This window comes from Spermophilus citellus (genome assembly GCF_964194105.1).
Source record: "Spermophilus citellus genome assembly, chromosome: 5".
In the NCBI taxonomy this organism is placed as follows: domain Eukaryota; kingdom Metazoa; phylum Chordata; class Mammalia; order Rodentia; family Sciuridae; genus Spermophilus; species Spermophilus citellus.
The window spans coordinates 150,805,933-150,820,505 of record NC_138186.1 but is presented as its reverse complement, the minus strand read 5'-3'; the positions used below and the strand labels follow the sequence as shown (position 1 = coordinate 150,820,505).

The window sequence follows — 14,573 nt, the reverse complement described above, 5'->3', positions numbered from 1 at the left end:
TTCTTTCTTTCACATTGAGTAAATCTGTAAGTACACCATATACATATGTGACTTTACTATAGTTCTGCCCTAAGATATATTGTCTAAAACAATATCCCTTGGATAATCTTTTTGTAAGTTTAATATCCCCCCCCCAAATATGACGCTTCTTTTGATTCATAAAATTATTTCTAATTTTCATTAATTTAGCATTAAATGCCCTGTGTCTTTGGCAAAGAAATAGGAAGGAAAGGGGGAAAAAAAGAAGGAAAGAAAGCCAGTTTGCTGATTGCTGAGTTTTGTGTTAGGCTTAATAGTAGTCAATTTTTTATACTTTTTCCCCTTTTAATAATTAAAATACCCATGAGAAATAAGTATTAATTTCACTGTAGAAAGAAGAAAAACCTAGGTTGAGGGAAGCTGAAAAATTGTTGAGTTGGTGGTTTAGGAAGGGGTAGAAATTAATAACAAATACCATTTGACACAAAAATGCACCACATTCCTCTATAAGAAAGCTTGTTTGGGACTCTTAATTAGTGTTTAATTTTGAAGTACCTTTCAAAAGTATTCACAAAAGGCTACATTGAAGTAACTGGTTTTGCTTAATTATCCTACATTGGGAATACTGAATGTTTCTACAAGATAATAAAATATTTAAAACAAAGTTCCATAAAATTTTACTTACAAAATAAATTCAAATGATTTTATTAATGTCATCATGCAGACCAATAAACACGGAAGTCAGGGTAAAATATGCCAAATGCTGACACAAAGAGATCAGGGATATGATGATCAATTTCATTAATCAATTTAAAGACAAAAAGTCAGCAATATCTGTAGAAAATATAAGGCTGAAAATTTTAAAATAGGAAGGAAAATATTTACTGTAATTGCTTCTACAACTGTTAAGATGAAAAACTTTTAAATGTTATTCAATTTGTGCAAAATCACCTGAATGAGCTGGATAAAATGGGGCTGAAAACTAACTCTATGAAGTGAAAATGTGGGACTGTAGCTTAGTGGTAGAGCTCTTCCCTAGCATGTGTGAGGCATGGGGTTCGATTCTGAGCACCACATATTAATAAATAAAAACAAAGGTCCATCAACAATAAAAAAATATTAAAAAAGAAGGCTAACCCATTTTATTAAATATCCTGTAAATGTTATATAGTGTCATACCATAGATTATTGAGGCTGAGACAAATGAAAAAAATTAAGGATAATTCTTGGAAAAAAATCAAAATTGAATGTAAGAATTAAGTAAGAACACACATAGTTTTTAATTTGCGATTAAGAATAGTACTTGTCAACAACACAAGTAAACTGGAATGTATATTCAGTTTTGTGAAAGTGTCTTCACTGATACTGACCCAATGCTGGATATCAGTATTTTCATAAAAACACCCACAGAATACTGATCTATTCAAAGATCATATATAGCTCTCCTGCTCTATTTTAAGGTCACACATTTATAATATTTAAAAAAAAAAGTAACCTGAACTCCCTTCTTTCAGCTATGATTTCACTGCTCCCAATCATTGATAATTTCCATATAGAGGGTAGAAGCAAGGTCCTAATCTTGCCATCACAGTGTGACCCTGATATCTCCTACAAGAATCCCCACTCTTTTCAGTGCTATTCTTAAACAGTGGTGGAAGAGAAAAAAAAGGGAGTCTAGAAAAACAGCAATACTCACAAAAAGTACAGAAACTACTCTTATTAATAAAATATAAAGTTAATAGTAATCCACACATAGAAATATTTGTCATTGCTCAAAAAAGTAGATTATAAAACATCAAAATTATGAAAATAATTTTTATGAGATCACATAAAACTGAAGTATCACAGAGTTTATGACTATCAGTATGAGGTTCAAATATGATAAATGCAGTTCTTCTTTCTGAAAGGAGAATTCGAAAGCTGAGTTCTGATTTCCTACCTGTGCTGTGAGGCACTTCTGCTGGAGTATTTGCTGGAGCATGTGCACCTGGAGGAATCTGTATTCCAGTATAGCCGCCTGAAGGCATGCTGGATGATGGGTCATAAGATGATGATGATGATGGCTGAGACGGCTGTGTGGGCAGGGAGGATGCTCCAGCATCTTCATTTTCCTCAACATCTATTATGTAACACATATACCGTATTAAAGTAGGCAGTTTGAAATACAAATGCTGAATATTCTTATTTTACTATACACACAAGATAAAAGGAATCTTCATATGCAATTCTATTTAAGGCAATTGATAAGTAGGCTCTTTCTCTTGAAATAATTACTGCAATTTCTTACAAAAATTAATTATCCCCAACAATATGATTATCACTTTTTTCAGTTTAACACTAATTTCATAAATTTTTACACATAGCATATTTTCTTTTTCTTTTTTAAAAAAATATTTATTTTTTTAGTTATAGGTGGACACGATAATTTTGTTTTATTTTATGTGGTGCTGAGGATCAAACCCAGTGCCTCATGCATGCCAGGCAAGCGCTCTGCCTCTGAGCCACAGCCCCAGTCCACATAATTTTCTTTAAAATAAACTTTCTTTAAAAACTTATGAAAGATCAAGGAAATTTTTGACAAAGAATGAGTTGAATTTATGCTATTCAACGTGAACTCTATTTTCTGAAAACTGCCTTTTACTCAGTACTTTGTATTAGCTATTAAATAATTTATGTATGTTGTTCAAATTAAGTTAATAAAAACAAAGGAATATAATTTCACATTTTGTTATGTAGAAAGAAGTATGAGATACCTGTTTTTAAGTTTTGAAATGTACATTTAAAAAATATATAGTATCATTAGCTGACTCTGAACACTAATCTGAGAAAATTAAATTTTGATAGTATATTTCAAGTGACAATTATATATCCTATCTGAAGAGCAGGTGGCAAAGATTTTCTCCCATTCTGTAGGTTCTCTCTTCACACTCTTGATTGTTTCCTTTGTTTTGAGAAAGCTTTTTGGATTGATACTATCACATTTATTGATTCTTGATTTTATTTTTTGTGCTTCAGGGATCTTCTTGAGGAAGTTGGTTCCTGAACCGACATGATGAAGAATGGGGTCTACTTCATCTTCTAGTAGGCTCAGGATCTCTGGCCTAATGCCTAGCTCTTTGATCCTCTTTGAGTTGAGTTTTGTGTAGGGTAGGAGATAAGGATTAAATGTCATTCTACTACATATGAATTTCCAGTATTCCCAGCACCACTTAAAAAACAAATAACCCAATCAAAAATGGGCAAAGGAACTGAACAGGCACATCACAGAAGAAATATGAATGGTCAACAAATACATGAAAAAATGTTCAACATCTCTAGCAATTAGAGAAATGCAAATTAAAACTATACTCAGATTTCACTCCAGTCAGAATGGCAAATATCAAGAATACAAATAACAATATATGTTGGTGAGGATGTGGGGAAAAAGGTACACTCATACATTGCTGATGGCACTGCAAATTGGTGCAACAACTGTGGAAAACAGTGTGGAGATTCCTCAGAAAACTTAGAATGTAACCACCATTTGACCCAGTTATCCCACTCTTCAGTATATATCCAAGAGTTAAAATCAGCATATTACAGTGACACAGCCACATCAAAATTTACAGCAGCTCAATTCGCAATAGCTAAGCTATGGAAATCACTCTGGTGTCCTTCAACAGATGAAGGGATAAAGAAGATGTGGTACATATACCAATGGAATGTTACTCAGTCATAAAAAAGAATGACTATGACTTTTGCTGGATCTGGAGACTGTCATGCTAAGTGAAATAAGTCAATCCCCCAAACCCAAAGCCTGAAGGTTCTCTTTGATATGCAGATGCTAACACACAATAAGGAGTGGGGACAGGGAAGAATAGAAGTTCACTGGATTAGACAAAGGGGAATGAAGGGAAAGGAGGAGGGATAGGAATAGGAAAGAAAGAAGAATGAATCGGACTTAAGTTTCATATATTAAGATACGAATACATCACCAGTGAAACTCTACATCATGTACAACCACAAGACTGGGATTCTAATAAGTTACATTCCATGTATGTATAATATATCAAAATACACTCTACTGTCATGTATATCTAAAAAGAACAAATACAAATAAACTTCAAGAAGATACCTGCATACCCCTGAATTGTACATACACATTTAGGGAATACTCAAGGAATCCTTAAGAAAGCAACAACTTAAAGCTGAAAGTGGTAAAAAGTTTGAGTTAAGGCAAGTTAACTGTTAGAACAAGAAACAGGACTTTACAGAGGAAGATAACAAGCTGCAGAGAGGGTATAACATGCTATTAGCAATAGGAATTATTCGTATGTGGGAAGAAAGCACAATGTGAATAGAAATCAGAAGAAAAAATGTTTATAGAAAAAGACTTTGGATATAAAATTAGCATAAAAGAACATTAAGTTAACTATTATACATATGATTAAAGCCATAAAGAAAAACATGGCCAAAATGAATGGCAGAGGAATAACTCTCTAAGAGAAAAGAAACCTATAAGATGGGAATAAAAATAGATGAGACTAAGGAGACACATGGCAAAATAGGCTGAAATCTAGCTGTAGCACTTACATCCATAGCTTCTCTGTGTGTGTGTTGGAGGAATTAAGTTAAAAAAAAAAAAAGGGTGATGGACAGAATATAAATGAAGTCAGAGAATGTCAAGCCTCGATGAAGGGCATATAGGAATCCTTTATTCTGTTCAGACAACGTTTTGATAAATTTTCATTGTATCAAAAATAAAGTTACCATATAAAAGGAGTTTATTTCAATTTTATATTTTTTATATCATCAATTTTATATAATGTCTATTCAAATGTCATGGCAAAAGGGTATACATTCTGCTGTCAAAAGTAAGTGTATTACTTGGTTTTTACCTAAATTAATTAAGTTACACTGTCTATTATTTTCTATTGGTTTTATTAGAAATTCAATTTTAGGATAACAGATTAGATTTTGGTTAAATATAAATACACTGTTAAGAGCTGAAAAATACAACAGAATATAATACTATACTGAGAAAATGGGAAAAAAAAAGATTTTTTTCTCATACAAATTGAGATTTAATAACTTACTCTTGTAGAGCCTTAAGCCATTTCTAAGCAGATACTGTAAGATGTTGTGACATTAACATCTGATTATGACACCAAGTTTGTTTTAAGTTAATGAGCTAAAAAAGTATACAGTGAAAAATATTCTCCTCTGTGCCTTTCAGGATTTCTGTAGACCCAATTTTCTACTATCCAGAGGCTCCATGAAATTTGTATGACAACAAAGAATAGAAATTAAAACTTTGGGCTGGGGCTGTAGCTCAGTGGCAAAGCACTTGCTTAGCATGCGTGAGGCACTGGGTTCAATCCTCAGTACCACATAAAAATTAACAAATTCTGTCTGTCCACAACTACAAAAAAATAAAAAAAAAATTTAAAAAAGAAATTAAAACTTCTCCTTACACCAAGTTTTGGAAAACAAAGCAAAAACTACCTACACTTAATAATCTACTTAGTGTGATAAAAGGACTACAAATAACTGTTTCAGAACAAAGGAGATCAAGACGATAACCAAAATGTAAAGGTTTAAGAAGCCAGTGATATGGGAAGAATACCTAAAGAACAAAACTGATAACTCTGATATGCCTAAAATGACATGTGAAATCATCCTAAAAAAGCAAACAGATGTTTAATATAAGTATTTTCATGGTATATTTAAGAGTATAAGCATAACCATATGAAAAAGCTATCTTCCCAAATCAAATGTGATTACTACACATAAAGACCCAGTCCATCTTTGCTTCCATCTTCTTTTAAAATTTTTCTGTATTTTTTTATTGGTGCATTACAGTTGTACTTAATGGTGGGATCTGTTGTAACATATTTGTACATGCACATAATATAACAAAATAATTTGGCCAATATCATGCTTGGTTCTCCCTGGGAGATTCACATTGCACTTCTGCTTCACCTCTTGCTTTTGAGCTGAGAGCTTCAACTTCTACTTTTATCCCAACCCTTTCTTCAGAAATCTTTGGTAGAATAGCTAATTGCCAGTTGGAGCACTTCAAGTAGTAGTTACCTTAGCATCTCAATGTCTTTTTAAATAAAATCTCTCCAACCAAACCTACTCACCCTGTACTAGCCATTTCTTTGATGGAATTACCATGCCTCCAATCACCTAAGTTGGAAAAATAGGAGTCATATGCCATTATCTCTGTCTTGTTTCGAATTAAACTGTCTTGAAGTCCTATTGATTATACTTCTCTATTTGTTCTCTGTATGCCCATGGCTGAGAACTTACACAGGCTTTTATTATCATTTGGATTATCAAAAGCCCTTGAATTTGTCTCATAATTAGAAGACCTCTCCTCCTCCAATTCATATACCCTCACATTCTGAATCTGCCTCCCTGCTTCTGTGGAAGTTCTTTTCAGATATAGCATCCCTCTCCACTTTTTACCTGACTTTAGTTCAGTTAACTACTAAGACATTGCTCAGGCATAATCTCTTACCATTAAAAATGCTGACTAATCTATCATCACTCCTCATGGGAATAGAAGCTCCTATAAGAAAAGGGTGTGTGGCATATTCATATCTAGTATTTGGCTAATACAAAAAAATGACATTAAAAAGGAAAAAAAAATTCTTGAACAAAAGAAAGAAAAAATACATAAAGATTTTAAAAACAGAAGCACAAGTGTATGTCCTGGCAGGTAGAGGTCTGTATTATGTCTAAAGCACAAAAATCCTCCTCATAATGTTGATACTATCCTTTCAAGGGAAGATTAACAGTTATGCTGAATGACTGGCTGAAATTATTTCTTAAAAGCTCACGGAGAAGATAAATATGTGTAACTCTTCTTATTCTATGTCAAACTAGTTGAAGGAAAAAAAATGCATGTGCTCATTTGGATTAAAAAAAGATCTGGGTTCCAACGATGGCTATATTAACTAGTTACTAGAACTTGGGCAAGTTATTTATTCTTTTTAAATACTTATTTCCCCAATAATAAGTAGGGATGATCAACCATGTCCCAAATTTAAGACGACTAACTTAGATAGTAAATGTTTAGCATTGTGCCTAACATCAAGCAAGTACTCTATAAATCATATTATTGTAAGTTATAAAGATACCTTTTATGTTGAAAATAGATTTTATAAAACTTACTACGCAGAAGTTCAGATGAAAGAGGTCATCAGATATCATTAGGATTTGTATAGGCAAAGAAAGAAAGAAAGAAAGGAGGAATAGTTTTCACTAAGGAGACAATGGTGCTTTCTGCTAACTACTATGGCTGTCATAACAAATTATATGGATGTTATGAAATGAACTGTGCACTTTCACTCAAATGGTGAAGCTCTGACCCCCTTGTGACTGTATTTGGATATAGTCTTTAGGAGATAATTAAGATGAAATTAAATCATAAGAGTGAGGCCTTAGTCCCAAGGAACTGAGTCTTTATAAGAGGATACAGAGAATAAGATAGAGACATTTTTCTTTCTTTGCCATAGCATGAAAATGGCCATCTACAAGTGAGGAAGGGATCAGAAATTTATTCTATTGGATCTTAATCTGGGAATTCTAGTCCCTGGAATCACGAGAAACAAATTATTATTATTTAAGCCAACCAGTCTATGGTATATTATAACAGAAGTTCAAATCAAGACAGTGAAAAGTGGGATGCTATTATAATAAGTAATTATAAATGTGATAGTAGCTTTGGAACTGGTTAATGTATAGTGGCTCTATTAGTTTTGAGGTCCATACTAAAAATAATGGATGTTAAAGGCAATTCCAGCTGGACCAGTGGTGCATACCTATAATCCAGTTACTTGGAAATCCGGCAGGAGAATCACAAGTTTGAGGCCAGCCTGGGCAACTTACTGAGATCATGTCTCAAAAAAAAAAAAAAAGGGGGGGGGGGTCGGCTGGGAATGTATGTAGCTTAGTGGATGTATGTTACCCAGTGGCAAAATAATGGCCCCTTGGAGATTTAAATCCCACATTCCACACCAAAAAAAAAAAAAAAAAAAAAAAAAAAAAAAAAAAAAAAAAAAAAAAAAAAAAAAACCAAAATCACACAATTCTGGTAAGGTTTTAGATGGAAATGAAAAAGTGATCCTTCTTACATAGTGGCAAAAATCTTGGCTAAATTGTATTCTAGTGATGAGAAACTGGATATTTGGCAGGGGAGATTTCTCAGCAAATACTGAAGGTTCTCCTTAGTACTTATAGTAAAATGTAGAGAGGGGGAAATTAAGAAGGATTTATTAGGCCAAGAGGAACCAGGAAATGGGAGACTTGGGGAAAATTCTTAGTTTATCCATACTGAAAAAATTAGAATGCTTGTTTTACAGAAAACACTATGGGTATGGCTGAAGAACCATTTAATAAAGAAACTAGGATGCAACTGATGGAATTGATCAGCTGTCTAAGCAGAAGCCAGGAATAAAAATGGAATTTTAGCAGTAAAAACACTGTCAGTTAGGACTAAAGTGGATTGAGAGAGACAAAATGAAGGAAGGCTGTCATCCTTCTTAGATCACATAGAACCTAACCATAAACTGCTCAGTTGTAAATATGTGTTCTTCCTCTTTAAGGGTGGAGCTATCACCTCTATTTCAGTGTGCTAGATTGCTTCCATCCAGAGTCATAGGGACAGAGCCACTTGTCCTGGAGTCTTGTGGGCAAAACTTCAGGGATGATATTACCACACCAGTGGGTCCAGAGGGTAAAACACTGAATTAAAGAGGATTATTTCTAAGTTTAAAACCTTAATGGAATTTGCCTTTCCTAGGTTTTAGATTTGCTTAAGACCTGTCCCTTGTTTTTCTTTCTAATTTCTCTTTTTTGGAATGGGGATATCTATTCTATCGATGACTGTCCCACTACTGTAGTTTTTGGAAACATATAACTTGTTTGGATTCATAGGTTCAAAGCTGGAGAATAATTCTGTCTTAGTATGAATTGTACCTAAAATCTCTCTCATTTATCTGATTCAGATTAACAGGTGAGACTGTGATGTTGGAATAAGTTAAGACTTGGGGCACAGTAAAGAATTACTGTATTTTTCATGGGGTAAAGACATTCCAAGGACCAGAATGCTGCAGACTGAAGTGTGTCACCCCAAGTTTCAAATAGTAAAGCCTGTCAACCCAATATTACTATCTGGAGAGAGTCTTCAGAACATATTAAAGTCAAAAGGGGACATAGATAGGGCCCTTATCTGACAGGACTGTGGCCTTATAAGAGGAAGAAGAATGGAAGAGGCTCTTTTTGGCATGGGGGGACACAGCAAGAACCATATGAAAGCCAAGAGAGAATTCTTATCAGAAAGCCAATCCTGGATAAGCCCTGTCAAGAACTTGATTGCAGCCCGTGAAAGTCCCTGAAGCTGATGACCCAACTAAGCCAGACTGCTGTCCCAGAGACATAATAGATGTTGATCACTAGGCAATGCTGAACTGACGTGGACCTGGGGCGAACTGTCTGGGCCTTTCAGAACACACACTGAGCCTGGATTGGCTGAATTCAAGCTCCCGTTGCCTGCTTCCCGCAGACAAACAGCTGTGACTCAGCACTAATCCATCCGGCTGAAACAACTGGTCAGCCCTTCTGATCCTACGGAGGTAAATGCCAACCGAGCCTTCATAGGAAGTGGCCACAGGTTTGAAACGGGGCTTGGGAGAGACAGTAAGGACCCACCCGTTGCATTGGTCACCCGGCAAAGGGAAACGAACTGTCGCCGTTTGCAAGAGATACCACCGTGGCAGAGAACTGACGTCACCAGACTGCAGCGGAGGAGATACCTTCATTGAAACCTGCGGCTACAGGTGTGTAATTCCCTAGCCTTCCCACTCCACACATGGGGAAACCTTAAGGGCCCCTCCCAGCTCTCCCGTGAGCGCTATAGCCAGACCGAGGGAATCAGACGTGGCTCGGGACCCGCGGCGCGGAACTCCCGGCTACCGCTCCCACCAGTGCCGACAACTGAGGTCTCTTGCACCAGCTACTGGGGGCGTGGCTACCGGAGGGCAAGTAAAATTCGCTGAGGATTCTCAGCCCCAAGCTCTACAAACTTAGGGTCTGAGGGAATGGCAAACAGGGAGAGTGTGCCCAGTTGTTCATGAAAACAGGGCTCCCAGGAGCAGCAGACGTGGTGTGTAGCCAGTATTGTGGTGAGCGGCACCCGTGAGAGGGGCCTGGCTAGAGGAAAAGTGGGGAAGTGACTAGACACAAGAGGAGGCCCTAGGCACTCAGGATTGGAGACTCGCCCAGTCTGGGAGGAGGAGCTGCTGCATAGTGATTGGTTCCCGTGTATTGACAGGAGAAGCTTGGCCTGGTGGGCACAGCGCCACCTACTGGAAGAGAAGTTAATCAAACTCTAAGACTGCATTTATTAGGTTTTTTTCTTGATTTGGGTTTTTTTCTTTCATTTTCATTTTTCTTTCTTGTTGTTTTTTAAATTTTTTTTTCAATTTTTTTAAAATTTATTTTCTTTTAATTTTAATTTTTATTTTTTTAATTATTATTATTTTTTAAATTTTTTTCTTTTTTTCTTTTCTATTTTTTTCTTCTTTTGTCTTTTCATTTCTTTTCAATTTTCTTATTCCCCCTTCCTTGAATTCTACCTGCTTACTCTCATTCTCTTTAGTGACTTCTTCCCTTCCCTTCTAATACCTTTCCTCCCAAGCATCAAATAAATCTATAGGAGTAAACAGTAACTCAGCAGTCAAACAGAACAAGAAGTAACATGAGCAGCATTAAAAAGCAAGGAAGAAAAGGAGTACCAACAATGCAGGACAGCCTAAATATTCAGGAGGACGTAGAGACATCAGAAAAATGGTCATATAAAGAACTCAAGGAACACCTTAGACAGATGGAATGGAACCTTAAAGAGGATACGAGACAGCAAATTCAAGCAGCGAAAGAACACATTGAGAATGAATTAGATAAACAGATAAAAGAAGAAGTTAAGCATCTTTATCAGGAGATAGAGATTATAAAAAATAATCAAACAATAATTCTAGAAATGAAGGAAACGATAAACCAAATTAAAAACTCAATTGAGAGTATCACTAACAGAGTGAAGCAAGTAGAAGCCAGAAAGTCAGATAATGAAGACAAAATATATCATCTTGAAAAGAGTCTAGCCAACTCAGAAAGGCTGGTAAAAAATCACGAGAAAAACATCCAAGAGTTATGGGATAACATAAAAAAACCAAACTTATGAGTCATCGGGATAGAAGAAGGTACAGAGATTCAAACCAAGGGAATGAGTAACCTGCTGAATGAAATAATTACAGAAAACTTTCCAGAAATAAAAAAGGAAACAGATATACAAATTGAAGATGCACACAGGACACCGAGCACACAAAATCACAGTAGACCAACGCCAAGACACATTGTTATGAAGATATCCAATACAGAGAACAAAGAGAAAATATTAAAAGCTACAAGAGAAAGGAGGCAGATTACATTCAGGGGTAATCCAATAAGGTTAACAACGGATTTTTCATCACAGACACTGAAAGCAAGAAGGTCATGGAACAATGTATTTCAAACACTGAAAGACAATGGATGCCCACCAAGAATTCTGTATCCAGCAAAATTAAGCTTCAGGTATGACAACGAAATAAAAATCTTTCATGATAAACAAAAGTTAAAAGAATTTGCAGCCAGAAAACCAGCATTGCAAAGCATTTTGAGCAAAACACTACATGAGGAAGAAATGAAAAACAATAACCAAAACCATCTGTGGGAAGTGCCTCGGTAAAGACAGAGGGTGAGGGGAAAGACAATCATGGAGAAACAAACTAAATTTTTTTTTTAAAAAAAGGATAAATAATCAAACATGGCTGGAAGTACAAACCATATATCAATAGTACCTCTAAATGTTAATGGCTTAAACTCTCCAATAAAGCGACATAGGCTGGTATCATGGCTTAAAAAAACAAATCCAACAATATGCTGCCTCCAGGAGACACATCTGATTGGAAAAGACATACACAGGCTGAAGGTGAAAGGATGGGAAAAAATATACCACGCACACGGTCCTTGTAAGCAAGCAGGGGTGGCCATCCTCATGTCGAATAAAATCGACTTCAAGACTAAGTGAATCAAAAGGGATAAGGAAGGACATTATATACTGTTAAAAGGAACCATTCACCAACAAGACATAACAATTATCAATATTTATGCACCAAATAATGGTGCTGCGACATTCATAAAACAAATTCTCCTCAAGTTCAAGAATCAAATAGACCACAACACAATAATTATGGGTGACTTCAACACACCTCTCTCACCATTGGACAGATCCTCCAAACAAAAGTTGAATAAAGAAACTATAGAACTCAATACCACAATCAATAACCTAGACTTAACTGACATATATAGAATATATCAACCATCATCAAATGGATATACTTTTTTCTCAGCAGCACATGGATCCTTCTCAAAAATAGACCATATATTATGCCATAGGGCAACCCTCAGTAAATACAAAGGGGTGGAGAAAATACCATGCATTTTATCTGATCATAATGGAATGAAACTGGAAATCAATGATAAAAGAAGGAAGGAAAAATCCTACATCACATGGAAAATGAACAATATGTTACTGAATGATCAATGGGTTACAGAAGACATAAAGGAGGAAATCAAAAAATTCTTAGAGATAAATGAAAATACAGACACAACATATCAGAATCTATGGGACACAATGAAAGCAGTTTTAAGAGGGAAATTCATCGCCTGGAGGCCATTCCTCAAAAAAAGGAAAAACCAACAAATAAATGAGCTCACACTTCATCTCAAAGCCCTAGAAAAGGAAGAGCAAAACAATAGCAAATGTAGCAGAAGGCAAGAAATAACTAAAATCAGAGCGGAAATCAATGAAATCGAAACAAAAGAAACTATTGAAAAAATTAACTAAAAGTTGGTTCTTCGAAAAAATGAATAAGATCGACAGACCTTTAGCCATGCTAACGAAGAGAAGACAGAGAACTCAAATTACTAACATACGGGATGAAAAAGGCAATATCACAACAGATGCTACAGAAATACAGAAGACAATTAGAAATTATTTTGAAAACTTATATTCCAATAAAATAGAAGATAGTGAAGACATTGATAAATTTCTTAAGTCATATGATTTGTCCAGACTGAGTCAGGAGGATACACACAATTTGAACAGACCAATATCAATGGATGAAATTGAAGAAGCCATCAAAAGACTACCAACCAAGAAAAGCCCAGGACTGGATGGGTATACAGCGGAGTTTTACAAAACCTTTAAAGAAGAATTAATACCAATACTTTTCAAGTTATTTCAGGAAATAGGAAAAGAGGGAGCTCTTCCAAATTCATTCTATGAGGCCAACATCACCCTGATTCCGAAACCAGACAAAGACACCTCAAAGAAAGAAAACTACAGGCCAATATCTCTAATGAACCTAGATGCAAAAATCCTCAATAAAATTCTGGAGAATCGAATAGAAAAACACATCAAAAAAATTGTGCACCATGATCAAGTAGGATTCATCCCTGGGATGCAAGGATGGTTCAATATACGGAAATCAATAAATGTTATTCACCACATCAATAGACTTAAAGATAAGAACCATATGATCATCTCGATAGACGCAGAGAAAGCATTCGACAAAGTACAGCATCCCTTTATGTTCAAAACATTAGAAAAACTAGGGATAACAGGAACTTAACTTGACATTGTAAAAGCTATCTATGCTAAGCCTCAGGCTAGCATCATTCTGAATGGACAAAAGTTGAAGGCATTCCCTCTAAAATCTGGAACAAGACAGGGATGCCCTCTCTCACCACTTCTATTTAATTTAGTCCTTGAAATACTAGCCAGAGCAGTTAGACATACAAAAGAAATTAAAGGCATAAAAATAGGAAAAGAAGAACTTAAATTATCACTATTTGCGGACGACATGATTCTATACCTAGAAAAACCCAAAAGGATCTACAAAGAAACTACTAGAACTAATAAATGAATTCAGCAAAGTGGCAGGATATAAAATCAACACGCATAAATCAAAGGCATTTCTGTATATCAGCGACAAAACTTCTGAAACGGAAATGAGGAAAAACACTCCATTCACAATATCCTCAAAAAAAATAAAATACTTGGGAATCAACCTAACAAAAGAGGTGAAAGATTTATACACTGAAAACTACAGAACCCTAAAGAGAGAAGTAGAAGAAGATGTTAGAAGATGGAAAAATATACCCTGTTCATGGATAGGCAGAACTAACATTATCAAAATGGCGATATTACCAAAAGTTCTCTATAGGTTTAATGCAATGCCAATCAAAATCCCAACGGCATTTCTTGTAGAAATAGATAGAGCAATCATGAAATTCACATGGAAAAATAAAAGACCCAGAATAGCAAAAGCAATTCTAAGCAGGAAGTGTGAATCAGGCGGTATAGCGATACCAGATTTCAAACTATATTACAGAGCAATAGTGACAAAAACAGCATGGTACTGGTACCAAAACAGGCAGGTGGACCAATGGTATAGAATAGAGGACACAGAGACTAATCCACAAAGTTACAACTATCTTATGTTTGA

At 35.4% G+C, this 14,573-nt stretch overlaps 1 protein-coding gene across 1 annotated transcript in view; it reads right to left on the bottom strand.

The window, feature by feature from the left end:
- VTA1 (vesicle trafficking 1) overlaps positions 1-14,573 on the bottom strand; it is a 76,587-nt gene that overhangs the window by 15,765 nt on the left and 46,249 nt on the right. The window contains exon 6 of the mRNA XM_081295383.1: positions 1,919-2,098. Coding sequence (XP_081151509.1) covers positions 1,919-2,098 — 180 coding nt within the window. The remainder of the gene's footprint in view (positions 1-1,918; positions 2,099-14,573) is intronic.